Consider the following 24936-nt stretch of genomic DNA (forward strand, 5'->3'; position numbering starts at 1 on the left):
CTCTTGGAGTGATCTTTGTTAGTCGACCACTCCTGGGGAGGGTAACAATGGTCTTGAATTTCCTCTATTTGTACACAGTCTGTCTGACTGTGGATTGGTGGAGTCCAAACTCTTTAGAGATGGTTTTCACATACTTTTGCCACTCACAGATATGTAATATTGGATCATTTTCCTCAATAAATAAATGGCCAAGTATAATATTTTTGTCTCATGTGTTTAACTGGGTTCTCTTTATCTACTTTTCGGACTTGTGTGAAAATCTGATGAAGTTTTAGGTCATATTTATGCAGAAATATAGAAAATTCTAAAGGGTTCACAAACTTTCAAACACCACTGTATATAGCACATTTAAAACAACCTACAGGTTGACCAAAGTGCTTTACAGAGTTAAAACATAGAAAGTCATCAATAAAAAATGTCATGTATGGAACTGAGTGCAAAAGTCTGAATTTCCCCACATATTCTGGATATAAAAAAGGAAAATAACCAAAAGAAAGAAATCAAAGTTTTTCCTCATAACCCTGACTGCCTCCAGATTTGAGGAAGGCAGTATATACCTATAATACCTGAAACAAATACAGTACCAGTCAAAAGTTTGGACACACCTATATCAATCGTTTTTCTTTATTTTTATTAATTAAGACGCTTCCTGTCTTAAGGTAATGATGGACTGTCATTTCTCTTTCCTTAATTCAGTGGAAAAAGTCTTCCAGGTGACTACCTCATGAAGCTGGTTAAGATAATGCCAATAGTGTACAAAGCATCATCAAGGTAAACAGTAGCTACTTTGAAGAACCTAAAATATGAAACATATTTAGTTTTTTTAAACACCTTTTTGTTTACCACATAATTCCATATGTGCCCCATGTGTCATTTCATAGTTTTGATGTCTTCAGTATTGTCCTACAATGTAGAAAATGGTCAAAATACAGAAAAACCTATGAATGAGTTGGCGTGTCCAAACTTTTGACTGGTACTGTAGGTCAGCGAGCATGGCAAAAGTTGTCCCAGCAATCTGGCAGCTACCAAAGAACGAGGATCAAATATTACAATATGAAGTAAAGGACGTGAGGAAAAAAAAGATTGTAAAAGCAGTTATAAGGGCAATGGGCCACCATACAAGTTCGTAGAGCTTTAGAAGAAGGAGTGCTTTTAAACAGATATTCTTTTTAAAATTGTTCATTATTAATAAATTAACCATAAAATGTTTGGCCAATATGGTATAAATTAATTTTTGTTTTTTCTAATTTAGTTCTCATCATATGCACCTTGTTGCACTCAACTGTATGACAACAAACCTGGAAACGTTCCAAGCTGTGGGTGGGACGTTAAGCCTCCCTGCAATCCCAAAATCCCCAGGCCTCTGAAATCAGAGCATCCAGACAGAGGAGCATACAGCCTGAATGCCGGATGGCTCAACATGGGGAAAGACGTTCTGAAACCCGGATCACTAACCAGCTGAAACAGACGTCCTGCAGACAGAAAACAAAAGAGGAGAAGATACAGAGGAATTTGTAGATTCATATACTCCATTAGACAGTGTTCTGTAAATCACACCAAAAACAACGTGTACATCGACGTCTTTCATTTCACACTATCTGGGCGAATTGATTAAAAGCTCAGATTGGTAAGTGTTTTTAGTGCGTTAATCAGTAACGGGTCAATCTGGCAAACATACTGTGAGGAACACAGAATAAACCACATTAAAAACAAACAAACAAATGAGGCACACATGAATAACCAGTAGCACGACTAGGATGGAAAAACATTATGTATTCTATACAAGCATCAATTTAAAAAAAACCTGGTATAACTGCACTACAGACAACTACAATTATCTGTATACATGCGAAACTATTGTGACATTTTTGTAAGCAAGGGTTTGAGCACCGAGTGAAATGACACTTGACATTCTCAGCCATGCACATGCAGATCTGTACAAAGCAGAGGACGAGGAGAACATGGCATAAGAGAATCAATTAGCGGGACAGACTGCAACCATTTATTTGATTATTTATTCATTATTAATCATTCTACTGGACAACATGACACCTTAAATCATACACTATGTGGCTAAAAGTATGTGGACACCTGACCTTCATATCCACATGTGGGTATTCCCCAAACTGTTGCCACAATTGTGTAGAATGTGCGTGTTTGCTGGAATATTACACATTTTTCACTGGAACCATGAGGCCCAAACATGTTCCAGCATGACAATATTCCTGTTGCACAAAGTGAGTTCCATCAAGACATGGTTTGCTAAGGCTGGAGTGATCTACATAGAGCCCTGACCTCAACCCCACAGAACACCTTTTGGATGAACTGGAACACAGAGTTTGCCCCAGACCTTCTTGCTTGGCATCGGTGCTCAAACTCACTAATGCTCTTGTGGCTAAATGATGACAGCAATGAGGGGACTAAAACTGGAATGGGATGTCCAACAAGCACATATGGCTGGGGCAGGTCAGGTGTCCACAAATTTTTGGCCATAGTGTATCTTAAAAATAATGTCACAAAGAGGAATTATATACATTTCTATCCACATTCACTGGATATGAGCAATCGTGCGCTCTACTACTAGGCTGTCAGCTCATATACTGTGAGTAGAGAAAAGCAAAATGGCAGAGCGCATCAAGTCAGATATATCACTTTATCAAGTATATAACCCCTTTGAACACAAGGAAAAATGCCATGGAATTTCATGCTATGGAACTTCATGTGTGCAACTGTACACATTATGGCTGAAGGGGTTAAAAGAAACCGAAATAGCTAAATAAATAAATAAATATATATATATATATATATTTTTTAAAGGGGGCGGCACGGTGGTGTAGTGGTTAGCGCTGTCGCCTCACAGCAAGAAGGTCCTGGGTTCGAGCCCCGGGGCCGGCGAGGGCCTTCCTGTGCGGAGTTTGCATGTTCTCCCCGTGTCCGCGTGGGTTTCCTCCGGGTGCTCCGGTTTCCCCCACAGTCCAAAGACATGCAGGTTAGGTTAACTGGTGACTCTAAATTGACCGTAGGTGTGAATGTGAGTGTGAATGGTTGTCTGTGTCTATGTGTCAGCCCTGTGATGACCTGGCGACTTGTCCAGGGTGTACCCCGCCTTTCGCCCGTAGTCAGCTGGGATAGGCTCCAGCTTGCCTGCGACCCTGTAGAAGGATAAAGCGGCTAGAGATAATGAGATGATATTTTTAAAAGGCGTCCCCCCCCCCAAATCTCCTGTTCACACTCCAGCCCAGTTGGTGGCGGTAATGCATGTTTAAGCTGGGTTGCCAACTGCTAAAAAAAACCTAAAGAAGAAGAAGAGAATGGTGGAGCGTGTTACTGAACCCACCAACGACAAAATAAAAACTCTACTCAAAACCCAAAAAATACAAAAAAAAAAGCAACAAAATACGGAATGAAAGTATTTGATTGTAAGAATGTATCTTTATTTTTCAAGAATTAATTATTATAGCATTTTTCACAAATTGCTGCTGTCATTTTGCCAGTTTATTTACATTCTAAATGGAAATGATTTTGTCAGACGTTTTGTATAAAGTTTTTATTTATCCAATTTGCAAAAACTAAAAATGCTCCGTTTCTCAAAATCCAGTGAATGTGGATAGAATAAAATAGTTATTCCACTCAATCTTGTCGTACATGGCTTACAGCCAACTCGGTGCTACACGCCTAGTCGGCTATCAGCTCATGTATGACTCGATTTCATGGAATAACTATATAACACACACAGGTAAAGTGTGTAATCCATAGTTTTGTTGCACAGACGAGGACAAAAACTGACAAAGAAAATCTCTTCAGAAGAAACAAAAAGACTCCCTGCACTCAGAAGTCTTCATGCCAGGTTACATACACACCAGGAAAACATCCTCTTTTCATTCTCATTCTGATGAGCTGCATATTTATCAACCAGCTCTCCAAAGGCCTCGATGTCTATAGCAGAGGAGACGAAGAGACGGGAATGCCGAGGAGGCCAACATCCATCTCCTCCTCTCCACAGTCTCCTCAGCATGCCACAATGACATCAGTAAATACCTTTTTAATATTAATAGCATCATTATCCCCAGCCTCAAAACAATTAAAGTCCAAGTTCCACATACACCACTACGGTTAGTGCTCTGTGCTCAGACACTGCAGCATCTCCAGTAAACAGAGAGCGTCGTTTGCTCCTGTCAAATAAAATGCATCAACACATTCGTCTTTTATCATGTGGGCGACCTCGCAAAGTCAGAAGAGGGTCAATTTTTGCTCATTTTTCATCTTTTATCTACTTTAATCCACTGACACCAGACAACACATGGAAATATCTAAAGATGCCTGTATGGATGTAATCAGCATGAACTCCAACAGGCTCAACATCTTTCTAGTAACTGCTGATGCTTGTCATGAGAAAAAGCAACTGTGGAAGAATTTGACAGCAATTGAGCATATTAATAACAAAAGGACACACAGCCATCACGTACTATCTTCAGTAGATGTAAAATTCCTCTATAATGTGCTCCTTTGGGAAGCTCCCACCATATATATGAGTAGCAATCTCCTATTTCTTCTGGTCTGACATCAAAGGTGTCACTGATCGGTCTGCTTTAATCACCACCCTGCCTGGGTGATTTTTTTTTTTTTTAATCATCTCCCACACGCATGCAATGTGTATGCACAGCAAGACAACTACTTTCTGTTCTTATCCTGAACAAATGGCATAAAATCACAGAACACTTGCTTGATGTTTTTTATCCTGGGAAATCAAACAATAAATTCAAATACATATATGCACTAGTATTCGCCTACCCACTATACGACTGCTGCAGAGAATAAAGCAGCTTCCCTCACTGTCTCCCTCCCTTTCTTTCTCTCCTTGTGGTAAACAAGAGCTAAAGGTTGTCAGCAGTTGAGAGAAAAGAAAGAGAAGCTTTTTAATTGTTGGCATTCATTAAAGCAGCAGCTTCTCCTTTTGCCACCAAACTGTCAGAAACGTGTTAGCCAGGGCTGCTAGAGGCTTTTTTTCTCCGCCGTAATAGCATACACATCATTAACATAACACCGTGCATAGGCTGTTATTTTATTCCATGAGCAGTTTGTGTACAAAAATCAATCTTGCTCATGACAGATTTGTTTTGCTCTTGCACAAAACCTATGCGCAAGCTCATATTTACACTGCCCTTCTTGCACATATCTGCATTTTATGGATGGAAAGTGTGTGCATGCACTCAGATTCGTACAACTTTCTCATATGTACTTTGGGTTCAGATTTCCTACATGGGAATTAGGCGACTGGCAGCAAAAGAACACTATATACACTCCTGCTTTTCCTGCTTTGAAGCGCTGTATCTAAATAAACAACATATTTTAAAAAGATCCAAAAATACCTTCCATGAAAAGCTAATTGGTGTCTTGGCATAAATACATGCCATCTAAACCAACAACTTTTACTGTGCAGTCAGTTTAATTCTGCACGAAGTTGAACATATGACTGTAAGTGTACCCAAAGTCCTTATAAATGAAGTCTATCCACTTGGCGGCCATCTTGGCAATACTCCCAGGCAGTTATTTTCGATTGTACAAGATCAGGCTCCTATCCATTTGACTGGGGAGAGATCCATATAGCATAACAAGAAGATGAAGACTTGAGCACTATTTGAAATGGTGATTCATACCTGACAAAAATTGTGCAAATTGCGTTGAATTTTGTTAAGTTGCTCTGGCCTACAGCATGCATGTGTTTCACCATAGCTAACTGAGAAAGGTGCCATAAAATCTGTGCACATCAGCACTTTACTGTAGGGATCAGGCTTATAGTAGCCATCGAATACCCCCTGTATCCACCCTCCCACCACCAATACGGTCGGGGGGTTTCTTTTCAACAGGATTATTTTTAAACTTTTTATAATGAACTACACAGTCGGCAAGCTCATCTCATCTCATCTCATTATCTGTAGCCGCTTTATCCTGTTCTACAGGGTCGCAGGCAAGCTGGAGCCTATCCCAGCTGACTACGGGCGAAAGGCGGGGTACACCCTGGACAAGTCGCCAGGTCATCACAGGGCTGACACATAGACACAGACAACCATTCACACTCACATTCACACCTACGGTCAATTTAGAGTCACCAGTTAACCTAACCTGCATGTCTTTGGACTGTGGGGGAAACCGGAGCACCCGGAGGAAACCCACGCGGACACGGGGAGAACATGCAAACTCCGCACAGAAAGGCCCTCGCCGGCCACGGGGCTCGAACCCGGACCTTCTTGCTGTGAGGCGACAGTGCTAACCACTACACCACCGTGCCACCTCTCAGTTGGCAAGCTGTGGCACAGAATTTTATATTTGAATAATATTGGCTGGCATTGAGTACACTGTAAAAAAAGAATAGTTGAGAATACTTGAAATTTCAAGGCAACAGTCTGCATTAAGAATTTTATGTTTTGCCAATGATGTGCCCATGATAATCCAAACTATGATAAAACTGTTATCTTTATTAAGAATTCTTAATTAAGTCAATTTTCAATTCCTCATTCTGCCAACATAGATTTCTCTTTTTGCTGAACAGTGGCATTCACAGTAGTACAAAAAGGCAATTGAGGTTATCAGACTTTTTTCACCTTTATTTGGATAGGACAGTGTAGAGACAGGAAATGAGCGGGAGAGAGGGACGGGGAGGGATCAGGAAATGACCTCAGGTCAGAATCGAACCCAGGTCCCCAGATTTATGGTATGGCGCCTTAGCCACCTGAGCCACGACGCCATACCCACGACATGGGTTTTAAAAACTTTATTTCAATATTGAAGTTTTGTAATTGTGTAGAACAATGAAAAAAGGCATGTATAGTTTAATGATAAATTGTGATAACCTCAGGGGCGTTGTGGCTCAGGTGGATAAGGCGCCATACCATAAATCCGGGGACCCGGGTTCGGTTCCGACCTGAGGTCATTTCCCGATCCCTCCCCGTCTCTCTCTCTCCCGCTCATTTCCTGTCTCTACGCTGTCCTATCCAAATAGAGGTGAAAAAAGCCCCAAAAAAATCTAAAAAAAAAAAATTGTGATAACCTCAATTGCCTTTTTGCACTACTGTGAATGCCACTGTTCAGCAAAAAGAGAAATCTATGTTGGCAGAATGAGGAATTGAAAATTGACTTAATTAAGAATTCTTAATAAAGATAACAGTTTTATCATAGTTTGGATTATCATGGGCACATCGTTGGCAAAACATAAAATTCTTAATGCAGACGGTTGCCTTGAAATTTCAAGTATTCTCAACTATTTTTTTTTACAGTGTAGTATCTCATCTCATCTCATTATCTCTAGCCGCTTTATCCTTCTACAGGGTCGCAGGCAAGCTGGAGCCTATCCCAGCTGACTACGGGCGAAAGGCAGGGTACACCCTGGACAAGTCGCCAGGTCATCACAGGGCTGACACATAGACACAGACAACCATTCACACTCACATTCACACCTACGGTCAATTTAGAGTCACCAGTTAACCTAACCTGCATGTCTTTGGACTGTGGGGGAAACCGGAGCACCCGGAGGAAACCCACGCGGACATGGGGAGAACATGCAAACTCCACACAGAAAGGCCCTCGCCGGCCACGGGGCTCGAACCCAGGACCTTCTTGCTGTGAGGCGACAGCGCTAACCACTACACCACCGTGCCGCCCACAGTGTAGTATATCAGATACATTTCATTCAGCTAGCATGACACTGAACGAATCAAAGACAGAAGGCCATGGCAGTGTACGTTTATGTAGGAAGTGACAGATGAACTGACCAATCAGATATTTATTTGTAATGAGAGGGACCAAAATTTTAAAAATCGCTCTAGGCCTTCTTGAAGGCCAATGCTAGCTTAACTGCGAATCGGCACCGTTAGCGCTGCAGAGAAGTAACCTTCCAGCCGGTATAGTGTTCATCAGTAGTGTTAGCAAATGCTAATAAAGCCCTCAAGCCAGTGCTATCGAGAGCAAGTAGCACAGGCTAATGACCGAGAAACTAAGGCCCACTTTACACGGGGACAGTCTGAAACAAAAATGCAAAAGTCCGTTTTCGTTCTCACTTTTTTCCGCGTCTACACGACCGTTTTCAAGGAGGAAATCTGCATCTATACGGTGACGCATAAATGTGTGGAATTCAATTGGATGTGCATGCCAGGCGGCTAGGTGGTGCTGTGAAAGACCTCCGCTATGTCTGCATGCATGCGCAACGTCTTCCGTCTTGTCTGATCTGCACATCTGCGCCGCGAAAACTTTGACTACTCTGGCTATGGTAAGTAAGAAAGTAAGTAAAAAAGTAAGAGCATACTATACCTGCCTCTGTTCATTAACGGTATATGTGCAGATTCGGTATAGATGTTTGAAGGACTCCTGGACGTTTATTAAAGCTGCCAGAGCAGCTTGAAGGTCCGTTGGATCGATCTAATCAGACATGCTCTTACTTTTTTACTTACTTTCTTACTTGCTGGGCTGGCATGTACAGTATATGACATATGTATGACGTAAACGCGTACCCGACGTGAGCAGATCCGAGCAGAGTTTCGCGTATTGGGTAGTTTAGACGGATATGCAACGGGGGCTGTTTTTAACTTATCCACTCTGGAAGGCGTTTTCAATTTTTTCCGTTTTTCAGCCTCGGAAACGCCGTCCCCGTGTAGACGAAAGGCACTTCCGATAAAATATTTAGTCGTTTTTACCCGACAGCGTCCTCGTGTAAACGGGCCCTAAGATTTCTGTCTCCAGACTCTTCTTCCATGCATGCTTGCCACGGTATTTTTCACTCATTTCCCGATTCGTATTCATTTCCCGATGTAATTTACTTTGTTACTTTTAAAATCAACATCGACAGCTACACACAACGGAGCGAACCTGGCACCCTGCCGCGAATCCCTTGGAAAATCCTTTGCCCTTTTGCTTTTTTGGTGTCGCTGGCTAAGGTTTGGCTGAGCTTAAGTCCCAGCTCTAATAGTAACGGTTCACCACTGATGTCCCACTCTTTTCCAGTTTTTTGATGTCCATTGGTATGCTTTTCTCTTGTAAATATGCATGAAGAATATCTAATGAAGTTTTGGCAACCTTTCAGGTGTTCAACACATCTTTCTCTTTCCCAGCGAACAAAGAAATGCTTCTGCGCATGCACAGCAGAAAATTCTCTCGTTGGATATTTGCATCAGTGCCGACGTGTGACGCCATGTTGTCTTGACAACCATGCAATATCGTAAACCATATTCAACGCTCATTCTCCATTGGGTAGAGTGACGGAATACACGTAGGATAAGCAATATGCTAACAATATCGCATGCTATCAAAGCAAATGAATGAAACCTGCTAGAAGGGAATAGAACACGTTTTTATTCCATCACAAAAAAAGTGTCCTGTATGTATAATAGGGTTTACGCTATGGTGTGGACTCTGCACCTCAATACATCAAGACAGCAGCATTTCTGTGTTTGCCATTTCTTATAGTTAGTTTGCTCAATACTGCAGGAACTCTTTATGCAAATGTATATTGACTCACGCCTTGTGTTTTAGTGTGTTCATAGATGTGCACGCACTGGTCATCATCTTACCACTATCGCTTGTTCTGCTTGGTGATGAAGCTGGAGGTGGGGCAGAGGAGCTGAAGGATGGCTGGGAGTGGGTGGACGATGGCAATCTCTCTCCAGACTCCATAACTGCAAAACATTGCACACAACAAATCAGCACGCACATACAGAGGATAATACATCTTAGTGCAATATATGTTAGCATAAAGACTAGTGCTGTTGAAACGTTTTCATTTATTACATTTAAATTATTTAAATGTCCAGCTAACAATTCAAGGTATATGCGTGCACTTTTATTTCGATACACTGCAAAAATGGAAATGAATATAAAAGATTGCATGAAATTCCGATAATGTGCATGTGTGTGCATTCATTGTACATGTTTAATGTAATGTATGTTACCTCTGGGCGATATTATTCGTAAACATTGTATTAGTTTCCACTGTTATGCTGATGACACACAGTTGTATGTCTTTGCAAAACCTGATGAGAGACACCAGCTTAATAGAATTGAGGAATGTGTTAAGGACATTAGACACGATGCTTATTAATTTCCTTCTGCTTAACTCTGACAAGACTGAAGTACTTGTGCTAGGACCACATACAGCTAGAAGTAAGTTTTCTGATTACACAGTAACTCTGGATGGCCTTTCTGTTTCTTCACGTGCAGCAGTAAAAGACCTCGGAGTGATTATTGACCCCAGTCTTTCATTCGAAACTCACATTGATAACATCACCCAGATAGCTTTCTTTCATCTCAGAAATATTGCAAAGATAAGAAATTTAATGTCATTGCATGATGCAGAAAAACTAGTCCATGCTTTCATTACCTCCAGGTTGGATTATTGTAATGCCTTACTGTCTGGATGTTCCAATAAGTGCATAAACAAGCTCCAGTTAGTTCAAAATGCAGCAGCAAGAGTCCTTACTAGAACTAGAAAATATGACCACATCACGCCTGTCTTATCCACACTGCATTGGCTCCCAATCAAATTTCGTATTGATTATAAAATACTACTATTGACCTTTAAAGCACTAAATGGTCTCGCACCACAGTACCTGAGTGAACTTCTGCTCCTCTATGACCCGCCACGCCTACTTAGATCAAAAGGTGCAGGCTATCTGCTGGTACCTCGTATAGTGAAGGCTACATCAGGGGGCAGAGCCTTTTCTTACAAAGCCCCACAGTTATGGAACAGCCTTCCAAGTAATGTTCGGGAATCAGACACAGCCTCAGCGTTTAAGTCTAGGCTGAAAACATATCTGTTTAGTCAAGCCTTTTGTTAATGGTGTTTATGAGGTAAAGGAGTAGATCTGGAGGGTCCTCAGACATAGAGTGTTTTGGTAAACTGGGATGTATGGATGCTGTCAGTCCCCACTCGCTTGCTCACTCGAGTTTGTTGACGGTGTAGTGGCTGCTGCTTTATGTCCCGGGGCTCCCTCATGCCTGTGTTACCTTCTGGCTCTCTCCTTTTAGTTATGCTGTCATAGTTAGTTGCCGGAGTCCCTGCTTGTACTCGGTGCAATATGTATACTGCTCCTACTTATTCAGGTGACATTGGGCATACCTAACAACCTGTGTTTTCTTTCCCTCCCCCCCACCCCAAATCTGTCCCTCTGAGTTACATGGAGTCAACAGGAAATCTTTTGGTGGAGAGGGTGGAGACCTCGACTGGCTATCGTAGCCTGCAGGGAATCGGCCGTCAGACTTTCTGTCACATGTCCCAGACCCGGTGAAATGTAACTGAATTGTCTTGGCCAGCCCTAAGGGTCCCATCTGCATCTCATCATTGCTGAGGAGTGTGCTCCCATCACCCAATCAAGCATCCAGCCAGAGCAGGTCATGATATTTCGTCTCTGCGAGCCTACCACACAGATTTAATACTTGTCATTTTTAGGGCATACCTAACAACCTGTGTTTTCTTTCGCTCTCTCTTCCCCCCCCCCAATCTGTCCCTCTGAGTTACATGTTGATCCTGGGATTGAGATGCTGGCCTCTTCTGCCCCCCGGACCTGCTTGATCCATCCTGGTGCCCTGTGTCTGGTCGGAGTTTTATCGCCCCACTCCTGTGAAGGACGGCCCCATGAGGACAGTTGAGGGTTATACCTGTTAAAACTGTTAATATTATAGTCAGGCTGTCTGTTGTTGCCCAAATGAGGATGGGTTCCCTTTTGAGTCTGGTTCCTCTCGAGGTTTCTTCCTCATGTCGTCTGAGGGAGTTTTTCCTTGCCACCGTCGCCACAGGCGTGCTCATTGGGGATAGATTAGGGATAAAATTAACTCATGTTTTAAGTCGTTCAAATTCTGTAAAGCTGCTTTGCGACAATGTTTATTGTTAAAAGCGCTATACAACTAAATTTGATTTGATTTGTTTTTGATTAATGTGTGTGCAGAGCTGGGTTTCACAAGCAGGCAATACTTCGACATATGCACATGCACAGTATATCTTCCAGCTGACAATGCAGTACAGAAGAAACATAGAACAATAATAAACCAGCACACAGCACATCAAACCCTGGCTCTTGGTTTTCTCTCTCTCTCTCTCACACACACACACACACACACACACACACACACACACACACACACACACACATATATAACATAATTAGGAGGATGGACAGATATTACCCTACAGAATATAAATTCAGGCATCTCTGCTCCTAATCAAACACACATGCATTGACAGTGTATTATTATGCATTAGGTAAACGTCTGTGTGTGCAGAAAATCAAATTGGCTGTAAAATCATTTGCACATTTTAATACATTGCAAATTATAATTGAGCAAGTTGGTGACAAGCAGAGATGCTGACTGGCAGAAATCTGATTTGCTTAGTGCTGTATATATAAAGCCAAAGTTATGTTTTAATTTCTTTCCCCATTCATCCACCTTTAAGAAAATTCCAGAGTAAAATATTTCATTACCATTTTTTTAAGAAAAATATGAATACTCATAAATATGAAAAATAGGCAGGTATTTCCCCAATCGTTCATTTTAAAATACACGTGTACTTATTTATAGCCTATCTGCTTACATGATTGAAAACTGTCACAACAATGCTGATTACAATAATACAATCACAAAATAAATATAGCTTTTGTTTTGTATTTTTAAAATTACTAATTAGAATAAAGCCAGAGACAGGAATTAATTTAACTGGATCTATAAATGATGCATGATGCTTTCTGGCAGGTCATTATTAGGATCTGCAACGAGATCCTAAACCCATATGATTTGCAAATTAAACATATTTTCAACTTGACAGCTTATACAGTCTAATGTGGTTAGTCAAAAGGCCAGTAAGCTCATTAGGAGGGGTTGGTGATATCATGACCGTCAGATCATGATTCTCAAAGACATTTCCGTAATACGCCTCACGATGTATTAAAAAAAATTTTTTTTAAATAAATTCCTAGCAACACAGTAGTAAAAAAAAAACCCTATTCAATAATTTATTTACTGTGTACAAAAATAAAATTGTTTTCATAGAAAATATTTACATAAAAAAACTAATAAAATATTTAACACTGAAAAAGTAGAGTTTTTGCATCAAATCAGCTTCAAGTCAGTTTGTAATTATATAGTTTATTTTTTTTTAAATAGAAATTTAAAATATTTATTAACGATATTATGATATCCACACACAATTTATCACAATATTAATATTATATTGTCATATTGTCCAGCCTTACTCATTAGGAATAATAAGACAATCATATAAACTGTCAATTAGATGAATAAGCTTATCTAAAATTTGACACTGAGGTCCTGCCCTTATTTAATTTTAAGCACAGTACAGTACAGTACAGTACAGTACAGTTCTCCTTAAGTGACAACAGTCACCCCGGAGGCAGGCCAAAACATGTGTTAATGAGCCTGCTAAACTCAAATTTGAACTGCGTGGCCCTCTTTTCCTGTTCGGTTGTGATCCCCAACAGGTTGCCGATCTTTATCCAGGGGTCTCTGTAGAATTTTCTTGTCGGCAATGCAAATAAGACCTTTTTCATGAGTCTTCCATTTTCTTCTCTACACACATGAGCAATCCATTTAAGATACTGCACGCTGAGAATATCTGATGGCCACAGTCTGTTATTTTCAAGAGGTCTTCATTCGAGTAAACGAAGTGAAACGCTTCATCCTTCTCGTTGGAAACCTTCCGGCGCCACCCACCCTTCACCATACTATGCAGACATTGTGCCCAGCAAGCCTCAAGCTTGGCCATTTGATGCTCACTTGGAAGCCATGCTTGCGTGCCGTAGATAAGTCACGAACAAATGCACGCTTCCATGATCTTTCTTCTAGTGGCCATGGACACCCTAAAGTCTGTTAATACAATTCTCAACTCATTAAACTTCGCTGTCGCACTAGCCACTTGAGTGTTATTTGAAATAAAAATACCACATCTGTGACTGATCTCTGAGGTGAAAAGAAAAGATTCCTCCAGAGTAGTTGGTTTCCTCAGGTTTTTATTTCAGATGGAGCTAACTATTTAATAGTGTTGAGACTCTCTCTCTCTCTGCGTGTGTTGTCTGGGAGTGTGCTAACAGATGGCTGGTCATCAGCATGGAACATCAGTCATGAATCACACACACACACACACACGATGTTCATTAACACAAGGATAAATCCTTCTGAAAAATCAGAGTGCTCCTGGTCAATCTCTACATCACATGAGCACCTGGACTACAACACTGCTCTCTAAACTGAGCAACATGACCCAGTCTCCTAAAACATTGGATTTACTGAGCACAAACTTCCAATCACACAGGTGGAAGCAGACACAGCTATGGGAAGGAGGGATGGATGGATGAAGGAAGGAAGGAAGAAAAAAAAACCCCAGACACAGACAGGCGAAGGGGAGCTGCCACTGTAACAGCAGGTGGAAATCACTTGGCGGGGGGGCTGACAACACACAATATATAGAAGGAAAGAAAGGGAATGATACAGAGTGGTGAATTATTTGTGAAGGATCTTCTTTGCTATTTTGTCCCCGTGTCTGTGTGTATGGATTGCTGCTCACAGTCAGCCATTAGAGGTTGGCAAAATGGCAGAAACAAACACTTTCACAATATACGATATGCATCACTATATTTAGGCTGGCTGGCAAGGTTTCAGAAGAAAAAACAAAACAGACATGCTGGTTGCTATAATATTTAACATGTATATCAGTGTTTCACCACACATCCTGTGTTACTGAGGATTTAAAAATGTTTGTAGTTTATTAAGTTAATCACACACTCATTATATGTACAAGAGAAAACTAACCTTCAACTGAAGTAAATTTATTTTAGGATTATTGGCACCTCCAGACATTCTCACAAGCCCTGGCAGTTATTCAGAGTTCATAAATCCACAGTCTCACACACACACACACACCTCGAGTTTTGGTTTCAAGCCGTGGTTTTTGTTCTTGCACAAAGGCCACATTTTCTTACAATAAAACACTCATATTTTGAATTTTATAGTCATGTCATGTTTGGCAGGGCTATACAATTTACGTTTGCACTAGGGGTGTGCAAAAATATCGATACGGCGATATATTGCGATACTTTGTCTTCCGATTCAATATCGATACTCAAAATTTGAATATCGATATTTTTTCAAATAATAAATCATGTTTCAGACGGGTTGTAAATCCAGTACGACTTCCGCACCTCCGCTCCGCGAGGTGTCGCTGTGCCGCTCCCTCACTGCAAGGCACTCTTCATCTTCTCTTTTTTCCCCGGCGGTTGCAGTGAGGGGAAAAAAAAACAAGCAAGCATGGCTGTTAACGTAAACCTAGAGACGCCGCCGAACTTTAAGGCAGATGTTTGGAGGCACTTTGGATTCCAAAGGAAAGGAGAAAAAACAGTGAGCCGGACAAAGAGTATGCACTCTGCAAAACCTGTTTCGGTCCAATTAGATATTCAGGTAACACAACAAACTTGCGAACTTACTTAGCATGACACCACCCCGACATATTAGCTCAGCCGGAGCCACCGAAACCCGACCCGAAGCAAACTACACTGGACAGTGCCAAAGTCCTCCCGTCTACTTCAGTGATGTGTGACTTACTGTAACTGTGAACTTAATTTTGTAATTTAAGGCCAAAGGCAAGAAGCTGCACTTTATCTTGCATTTTCAATTTTAGTGTGTGTGAGACACTGCATTTTATTTTGAGTATTTACTCTAAGTTCAGAAGAAACATGATTCACTGAGGTTTCAGTTCAGTTTCAGTGTGTGGACACTGACCCACACTGCACTTTGTTTCATAATTGTGCTCAGGGAGACTAAGATGCCCGCTGCACTTTTCAATGTGTTTCAGACAGTGTGTTGTTCCTGCAAAATAAGCACAAGTTAAATGTTCTCCGGTATATGTTCTCAAGTTTACAAAGAACAAATTGATATTAGTGTTAGCACTGAAATGTATGTGCAGTCTGCAGTGCAAGTTTTAAGTTTTCATTAAACAATTTGATTCTGCTTGTTAAGCAGCACTGATGTGTCCATGCTTACAGAAAAGTTGATAATACTAGCACAGAAATGGGAATTTTCTGTATGTTGTAGTGAAGCAACTCTTGGTTTTGCCAGCAGTGGAATAGAGACAAATATATGTCTGGCAAGAGTGTGTAGTTATGTATGTGAAATGTAATTTTACAGTGGTCAATAAATTCTGATTTTCTTCAGTGACACAGATATCGTGATGTGGTTGAAATTTCTTGCAATATATCGATTATCGCAGAATAGCTGTACCGTGATATTATCGTTATCGTGGGCAAAATATCGCCATAGTATCGTATCGTGAGGTATCTGGTGATACCCAGCCCTAGTTTGCACCCATATGCTAGAAGGCAGGTCCACCTCTGATTTGCTGTCATTGTGCTTGATTAACCTGTGACAAGTTCAAGTAAGCTGGATCAATCAAGAATTGTATTTAGTAGCTTTAAGTTGAATTAATTTTAATGAAGCTGGAACACCATTTTAACACAAATTAATCAGAATAAAAGCTACATAAATGCCTAAATAATAAGTCCCATACTATGAAAAGGAAGGAAATTAAATTTTGATTTGCTCTGCTTTCCTGTCTTAATAATTCCTTCCATTCCACTCAGGTCATTAGGAAGGTGAGATGTGGACAGATAGAAGATGTAGAAGGAGAAAAAAAAGGGGGGGGGGGGGAGCACTGAAGAATGCTCTTTCCAGAAAACACTGGGCTTCAGTTCTGTATAAAGGCAGAACCCAGAGTCTTCACCCAACATTAGTGGTCTGATTTGCAGTTTCACCAAGGCACTAATGAAATCACATAACAGATGTAGGAGCTGAAATACATGGACATGCAGCACCTGGAAAAAAAATCTAAATCAAGAGCTTCTGTTAAATAACTCCTGGTAAATGTGTGTCAGATCTACAACCCCGATTCCCAAAAAGTTGGGACAAAGTACAAATTGTAAATAAAAACGGAATGCAATGATGTGGAAGTTTCAAAATTCCATATTTTATTCAGAATAGAACATAGATGACATATCAAATGTTTAAACTGAGAAAATGTATCATTTAAAGAGAAAAATTAGGTGATTTTAAATTTCATGACAACAACACATCTCAAAAAAGTTGGGACAAGGCCATGTTTACCACTGTGAGACATCCCCTTTTCTCTTTACAACAGTCTGTAAACGTCTGGGGACTGAGGAGACAAGTTGCTCAAGTTTAGGGATAGGAATGTTAACCCATTCTTGTCTAATGTAGGATTCGAGTTGCTCAACTGTCTTAGGTCTTTTTTGTCGTATCTTCCGTTTTATGATGCGCCAAATGTTTTCTATGGGTGAAAGATCTGGACTGCAGGCTGGCCAGTTCAGTACCCGGACCCTTCTTCTACGCAGCCATGATGCTGTAATTGATGCAGTATGTGGTTTGGCATTGTCATGCTGGAAAATGCAAGGGCTTCCCTGAAAGAGACGTCGTCTGGATGGGAGCATATGTTGCTCTAGAACCTGGATATACCTTTCAGCATTGATGGTGTCTTTCCAGATGTGTAAGCTGCCCATGCCACACGCACTAATGCAACCCCATACCATCAGAGATGCAGGCTTCTGAACTGAGCGCTGATAACAACTCGGGTCGTCCTTCTCCTCTTTAGTCCGAATGACACGGCGTCCCTGATTTCCATAAAGAACTTCAAATTTTGATTCGTCTGACCACAGAACAGTTTTCCACTTTGCCACAGTCCATTTTAAATGAGCCTTGGCCCAGAGAAGACGTCTGCGCTTCTGGATCATGTTTAGATACGGCTTCTTCTTTGAACTATAGATTTAGCGGGCAACAGCGGATGGCACGGTGAATTGTGTTCACAGATAATGTTCTCTGGAAATATTCCTGAGCCCATTTTGTGATTTCCAATACAGAAGCATGCCTGTATGTGATGCAGTGCCGTCTAAGGGCCCGAAAATCACGGGCACCCAGTATGGTTTTCCGGTCTTGACCTTTACGCGCAGAGATTCTTCCAGACTCTCTGAATCTTTTGATGATATTATGCACTGTAGATGATGATATGTTCAAACTTTTTGCAATTTTACACTGTCGAACTCCTTTCTGATATTGCTCCACTATTTGTCGGCGCAGAATTAGGGGGATTGGTGATCCTCTTCCCATCTTTACTTCTGAGAGCCGCTGCCACTCCAAGATGCTCTTTTTATACCCAGTCATGTTAATGACCTATTGCCAATTGACCTAATGAGTTGCAATTTGGTCCTCCAGCTGTTCCTTTTTTGTACCTTTAACTTTTCCAGCCTCTTATTGCCCCTGTCCCAACTTTTTTGAGATGTGTTGCTGTCATGAAATTTCAAATGAGCCAATATTTGGCATGAAATTTCAAAATGTCTCACTTTCGACATTTGATATGTTGTTTATGTTCTATTGTGAATACAATATCAGTTTTGGAGATTTGTAAATTATTGCATTCCGTTTTTATTGACAATTTGTACTTTGTCCCAACTTTTTTGGAATCGGGGTTGTAAAGGCAGCTCGAACCTGAAACAATGCAGCTTCAGGTAAAATGTCAAAAGTCAATAAACCATGCTCGGTTTAAGCATGAGTGCCATAATGTGACACTGCCTTCATCATTAGCTTACTTTAGATAGTTATAGTCTATGGGATTGTGTTATTTGTATACGGTCTAACGTTACAGGAGTGTAACAGTAAGACAGAAGGATTTTTACAAAGATGACTTACAGTGCAGTTTATTAAGCACTTCACTATGATACATCTCTTTATGTAGAAGTTTTACAAAAGATGCAAGTATATAGCTGAGCGATGTCCATTAGGTTTAGAGGCAGAGAGAATAAATAAAGAAGCCAGAGTGTACAATTAACAATTATTCCACAAAATCGAGTCGTACATGAGCTGATAGAATGGTTTTATTCTATCCACGTTCACTGGATTTTGAGAAATGGAGCATTTTTAGTTTTATTTTTTACAAATTCAATAAATAAAAAGTTTGTATGAAACATCCGACAAAATAATTTCCGCTTAGAATGTAAACAGCCTGGCAAAATGACAGTTGCAATTTGTGAAAAACACTTTCACAAAAGTGTGTGTGTGTGTGTGTGTGTGGGGGGGGGGGGGGGGGGGGAGAAAAATAATAATAATAATAATAATAATAATAATACGCTCTTGCCATGAAATACTTTTATTCCATATTTTGTTGCTTTTTGTTTTGTATTTTTTGGGGTTTTGTTTTCAAATAGAGTTTTTATTTCATCCTCAGCTGGTTCAGCAACACGTGCCGCCATTTTGTTTTTCTCTACTCACAGTATATAATCTGATATCCTAGTAGTAGAGTAGCCAATCCGAGCACGTGATTGCTCATATACAGTGAATGTGGATAGAATAATAAGCTATTGTGGAACCAGATCCAAAACGAAAGTACAGATAACATACAGTAAACCGTCCGTACGTGTTCCTACAGCTGGTGTACGTGCAAAAAACGCAAGAAACGCATGGAGGGCACGCGTGAAACGCACGGAGGGCGCGCGTGTGACGTGCTGATTTTCAAGCCGTAGGCTGGCCGCAGACCGGCCACAGAGGTTCTTTGTCATGTCAAACAAACTCTACAGGCGCTTACGTTTTTTTCAGGTTGCAAGACAAACTTACGGCCAACGTGCGTCTTTCTCCGTGAACAAAAAAAAAACGCAGCGATTTGGGAAACGCCAAAAATCGCACGGCCAAAAAATCGTATGTCCGGTTGTGACCTAGGCTTAAGACTAACCTAAATATGTCCCAATGGGTTCTTTTACAGCACACATGCAGCATTAATGATGTGTAGCGCATCAAAGTGAGCCATTTGAAACAATATTTGACTCAAAGCAAATCAAAGTAGATTCGTGAGATCTCAATGACAGTCTCAGAAAAAAGTTTATAGAAAATTAAAACTTCCCTCAGTTTTAATTAGTTAGTGTGTAAAAAAAAACAACAACCACAAGTGCATGATTGATTTTTCCATCTCTCAGGATTCTTGCTCGGTGTCACAGCCATGGACGGTACCTTTGAGATTTAATTTCAGATTTTGAACAGAGTTAAATAATTTCTCTACACAATTATCACCAGTAAACATGGCAACTGTAGATTTCAGGTGAGATAATATACTCGGTTATGAAATGCATTACTGCCATGAAGAAAGTGCTTGTTAGGAGACAATAATAACTCATTACTGCTGTAAATGATACAAAAGCTCATTTCTCTCATCTTGTTTATTCCTAAATTGTTGCAGAAATTGTTTCTTGCTCTGTCGACATTGCCATGATGATCTGCTGATAATAAAACAACAAAGATGTAATATCCACAGAAGAGCCATGAAACAGGAGCACAAAACACTCAATTTCATTTTAATCAAAATCCAGAAACACACAATGGTACATCTCAAAAGCTGAACAAACTCAGTACGAACATACTCACGCTCCATACCCGGCTTGGTTAGATGCGTTAATACTGAGCTTTATCTTTACCAGGTATTGAACACGGAAGCTCATTTCTAAATCAACAAGCCACGTTTGTGGCTGGGAGCTATGCTCCAGACCAAGGTGCAGTGTGGCTTGAGAATAAATATATTCAGTCAAACGAAGGGTTAAAATTTCTGAGAAATAAATATAAGGAGAGCAGACCATCTCCAGCCACGTGACTTTTGGCATGATGATATGCAAACGTACATGACATGCATTTTAAAAGGAAGACAATAAGAGAAGACACTGCTGGAACAATAAAGGATTCAAAGAGCATCTGCTTGACATTAAACAGCTCCAGGCCTCCATACCAGAGAAGTAATGTAGCAAAGGAAAGTCGTGTCAAGTTAGAAGGTGAAAATTAACACTTTGGGAGAGGTTATACTTTTAAAATATATGTTTGTGGTAATGCAGTAAAATGGTATATATTTTTAGTTAATGTGGTTGGTTTTTGAAATGACATTTGAGATAGCACTACATGCCAAACTAAAATATTTTCCACTATTTAACACAGTAATCTGACTGATCTCATGTACACAAGAGTTAAATAAAGCACGAAGGCTCTAGAGCATCTCCTTGGCCAACTAAATGATTTTTGCATCACCATTCTCGATGCGAACAATGCAAACAATCTGCAACAACATGGCGATATCCTAGGCCATAGATCTTAAATTGGAACATCTCATCTCATTATCTCTAGCCGCTTCATCCTTCTACAGGGTCGCAGGCAAGCTGGAGCCTATCCCAGCTGACTACGGGCGAAAGGCGGGGTACACCCTGGACAAGTCGCCAGGTCATCACAGGGCTGACACATAGACACAGACAACCATTCACACTCACATTCACACCTACGGTCAATTTAGAGTCACCAGTTAACCTAACCTGCATGTCTTTGGACTGTGGGGGAAACCGGAGCACCCGGAGGAAACCCATGCGGACACGGGGAGAACATGCAAACTCCACACAGAAAGGCCCTCGCCGGCCCCGGGGCTCGAACCCGGACCTTCTTGCTGTGAAGCGACAGCACTAACCACTACACCACCATGCCGCCGAAATTCTACATATAACATGCAAATGAAGAAAAAGTTTGAGATGGGTTTTGAAGGGATCACCAACATTGAATTTGGGGAGGTTTTGCTGCACAGAGAGCTAAACAGGTTGCGGTTATGTTTTTAAAACAAAAACAATGCATTGGATTCTGAGAAGGGTGAGCCCATGGGTTCCAGACTGCAGGTGGTCATTGAGTGCAGAAGGATTTGCATCCAAGTGTTAAAAATAATCCTTACATTTATAATTGGTAGTTTGTCCTATTACCTTTGAGAATGTGCAAATGGAGAGACTATGTTAAAAAAAAAGCCTGTTATTCCTAAACGGTTAATACAATATTTAACAAAAATACCTTGAATTAAAGCAGAAATTCAAAAATTCAATCACATCTTGGTTGCATCATTTCAAATCCACTGTGGTAATGCTCAGAAGCAAAATTACAAAAAGCATGTTACTGTTCAAGGTGGTGAAGTGATTAGCACGGTCACCTCACAGCAAGAAGGTTCTGGGTTCGAGCCCAGTGGCTGACGGGGACCTTTTCGTGTGGAGTTTGCATGTTCTCCCCGTGTCCGCGTGGGTTTCCTCCGAGTGCTCCGGTTTCCCCCACAGTCCAAAGACATGCAGGTTAGGTTAACTGGTGACTCTAAATTGACCGTAGGTGTGAATGTGAGTGTGAATGCTTGTTTGTCTCTGTGTTAGCCCTGCGATAACCTGGCGACTTGTCCAGGGTGTACCCCGCCTTTCGCCCATAGTCAGCTGGGATAGGCTCCAGCTTGCCTGTGACCCTGTAGAACAGGATAAAGCGGCTAGAGATAATGGATGGATGGATGTTACTGTCCAAGGTGGCACAGTGGTGTAGTGGTTAGCACTGTCACCTCACAGCAAGAAGGTTCTGGGTTTGAGCCCAGTGGCTGACAGGAACCTTTCCGTGTAGAGTTTGCATGTTCTCCCCGTGTCTGTGTGGTGTCCCCCCACAGTCCAAAGACATGCAGGTTAGGTTAATTGGTGGTTCTAAATTGGCCGTGTGTGTGAATGGTTGTTTGTCTCTATGTGTCAGCCCTGCAATGACCTGGCAACTTGTCCAAGGTGTACCCCGCCTCTCGCCATAGTCAGCTGGGATAGGCTCCAGCTTGCCCACGACCCTGCACAGGATAAGCGGTTACAGATAATGGATGGACGTTACTGTCAACATATTTATGAACCTGACTTTATATTAAGAATGAAGCCTACAGAATTTTAAAAGACAGTTTTCTCAAGCTGAAGAATAACATCAGAATTATATTGTCTTGGTATAAAACCAAAGTGATTTAAGACAGGCCAGTGGACACTGAAAGATTAAACATAGAAATATGAAGAAGGAGAAGAAATAAAATACATCAATGATAGTTGCTTCTTGACACCAAGCCTGGTCTTTATATGAGCACAGAACACACCGTGCCTTTATTCTTTCTATTTAATCAGCCATGAAATGGTGGCTAAAGATGGGTCACAAGCACATCAGTATATTTAAACCACCCATGTGAACTGAAGGCATCTCTGTATCAAAAACCTAAACATTCACGAACTGCAAAATAGATAATACACAGCTGAAGTTACCACAAACACTTTGTTCAAATTAAGGCAGCAAAAACATCGTCATTATTCTAAAGCAAATCTTATCAACCAAGTTACTGTATGGTATAACATGATGGACAAAAGCAAATCAAGGTCTTATGTTTTGATCTGTAGGACAGACAGAAACTAAACTATAATCAGCAATGAGATCATGTTCTCTCCAAACATACAAAACTCAACCAAATACACAGTAAGCTGGAGCATGTGGACATTATGCTCGTAACACCACAATGCTATCATATAATAATAATAATAATATAGTACAATTACAAATTGTATAATTACAATTAGAAATACAGTATAAGTATGATTCGTTACAACCACATCACTGAAAAATGAAAACGCACATTTGTAACAGCTGTAATGATGCAGTGCAAATGACGACCAACAGAGCCTAATGTAACTGTGCACATAAATATGCTCTCTATATAAATCAGTTGGCATTCATTTTCAGACGCCAATTACATTAAATGGCACGTGTGACCTAAACATAGCCTATACTCAAAAGATATTTCTGCACTAAAGATTAATGAAGCATCAATGCAGTAGTCGTGTAATTCAATAATAAAAAAATAATAATTTTGCATTACAATCAACACCTTGAAATGCGATGCAACTAGGCCAAACCGAATGCTGTCTTTTAGTGTCCCATGATTTCCTTCTTAAAAGGATTAGAATACGTTTATCTCATCTCATCTCATTATCTGTAGCCGCTTTATCCTGTTCTACAGGGTCGCAGGCAAGCTGGAGCCTATCCCAGCTGACTACGGGCAAAAGGCGGGGTACACCCTGGACAAGTCGCCAGGTCATCACAGGGCTGACACATAGACACAGACAACCATTCACACTCACATTCACACCTACGGTCAATTTAGAGTCACCAGTTAACCTAACCTGCATGTCTTTGGACTGTGGGGGAAACTGGAGCACCCGGAGGAAACCCACGCGGACACGGGGAGAACATGCAAACTCCACACAGAAAGGCCCTCACCGGCCCCGGGGCTCGAACCGCCCATATATATATACTGGTATATTAGTGCTGTCAAGCGATTAAAATATTTAATCGCGATTAATGTCGCGACTGTCATAGTTAACTCGCGATTAATCGCAATTTAATCGCACATTTTTGTCACATGAAAAACCATTGTAATTCTCTTATCAGCATAAAAAAGTGAATGGGCTTGCTCACCGTTCAAACTACGGGGGTACTCGGGGGATCCGAGATCCCCTGAAACAGACATGAGATCACTTGAAAACATGATTTGGGAAATGTTGGGGGGTCTCTAAAATATTGGCAAAATGATGTTTATTGACATAGCAATCGTGTGTAACGGGAAGCATTTGCATATCCGAAGTGAGCGCGCGATGGAGAGCCGCGCTCTGAGACAAGCGCAAGCACCTCCCCCCCCCAAGGGAAAATAAGGGACCCCCCCCCCGAAAATATCGGCGTAGTTCGAACACTGGTTGTACCAATGTTTTTTTTTTATTGCAGAGCATAACACGTCTTGTCACAGCCACTGCAAAGTGGGGCTGGAGCCGCCGATGGGAAACGAAACCTAAGCCGAGCACTGTGGCTCTTCGGGGGAGGGCAGAGGACTCTGGCTGTGCGGGGCGTGGCATCATGTCACAGAGCGTTAATCTCGCGATAAAAAAATTATCACCTTTAAAATTGAGTCAAGTTAACGCGTTAATAACGCGACATTTTTGACAGCACTAATATATATATATATATATATATATATATATATATATATATATATATATA

The 24936-nt window shown here is 41.0% G+C and overlaps 1 protein-coding gene across 8 annotated transcripts in view; it reads right to left on the reverse strand.

Annotated features, from left to right (window-relative positions):
- The window catches only part of LOC132891943 (bromodomain adjacent to zinc finger domain protein 2B), a 107518-nt gene that overhangs the window by 50044 nt on the left and 32538 nt on the right, over positions 1-24936 (reverse strand). For all 8 annotated transcript variants that reach the window (XM_060930097.1, XM_060930100.1, XM_060930099.1 and 5 more), the window contains exons 2-3: positions 9561-9665; positions 1299-1472 (exon numbers count right to left, since the gene is read on the reverse strand). In XM_060930097.1, the coding sequence (XP_060786080.1) occupies positions 1299-1472; positions 9561-9663 (277 nt within the window). In that variant the 5' untranslated portion in view covers positions 9664-9665. The remainder of the gene's footprint in view (positions 1-1298; positions 1473-9560; positions 9666-24936) is intronic.

Source organism: Neoarius graeffei, chromosome 9 (assembly GCF_027579695.1).
Source record: "Neoarius graeffei isolate fNeoGra1 chromosome 9, fNeoGra1.pri, whole genome shotgun sequence".
Taxonomy (NCBI): domain Eukaryota; kingdom Metazoa; phylum Chordata; class Actinopteri; order Siluriformes; family Ariidae; genus Neoarius; species Neoarius graeffei.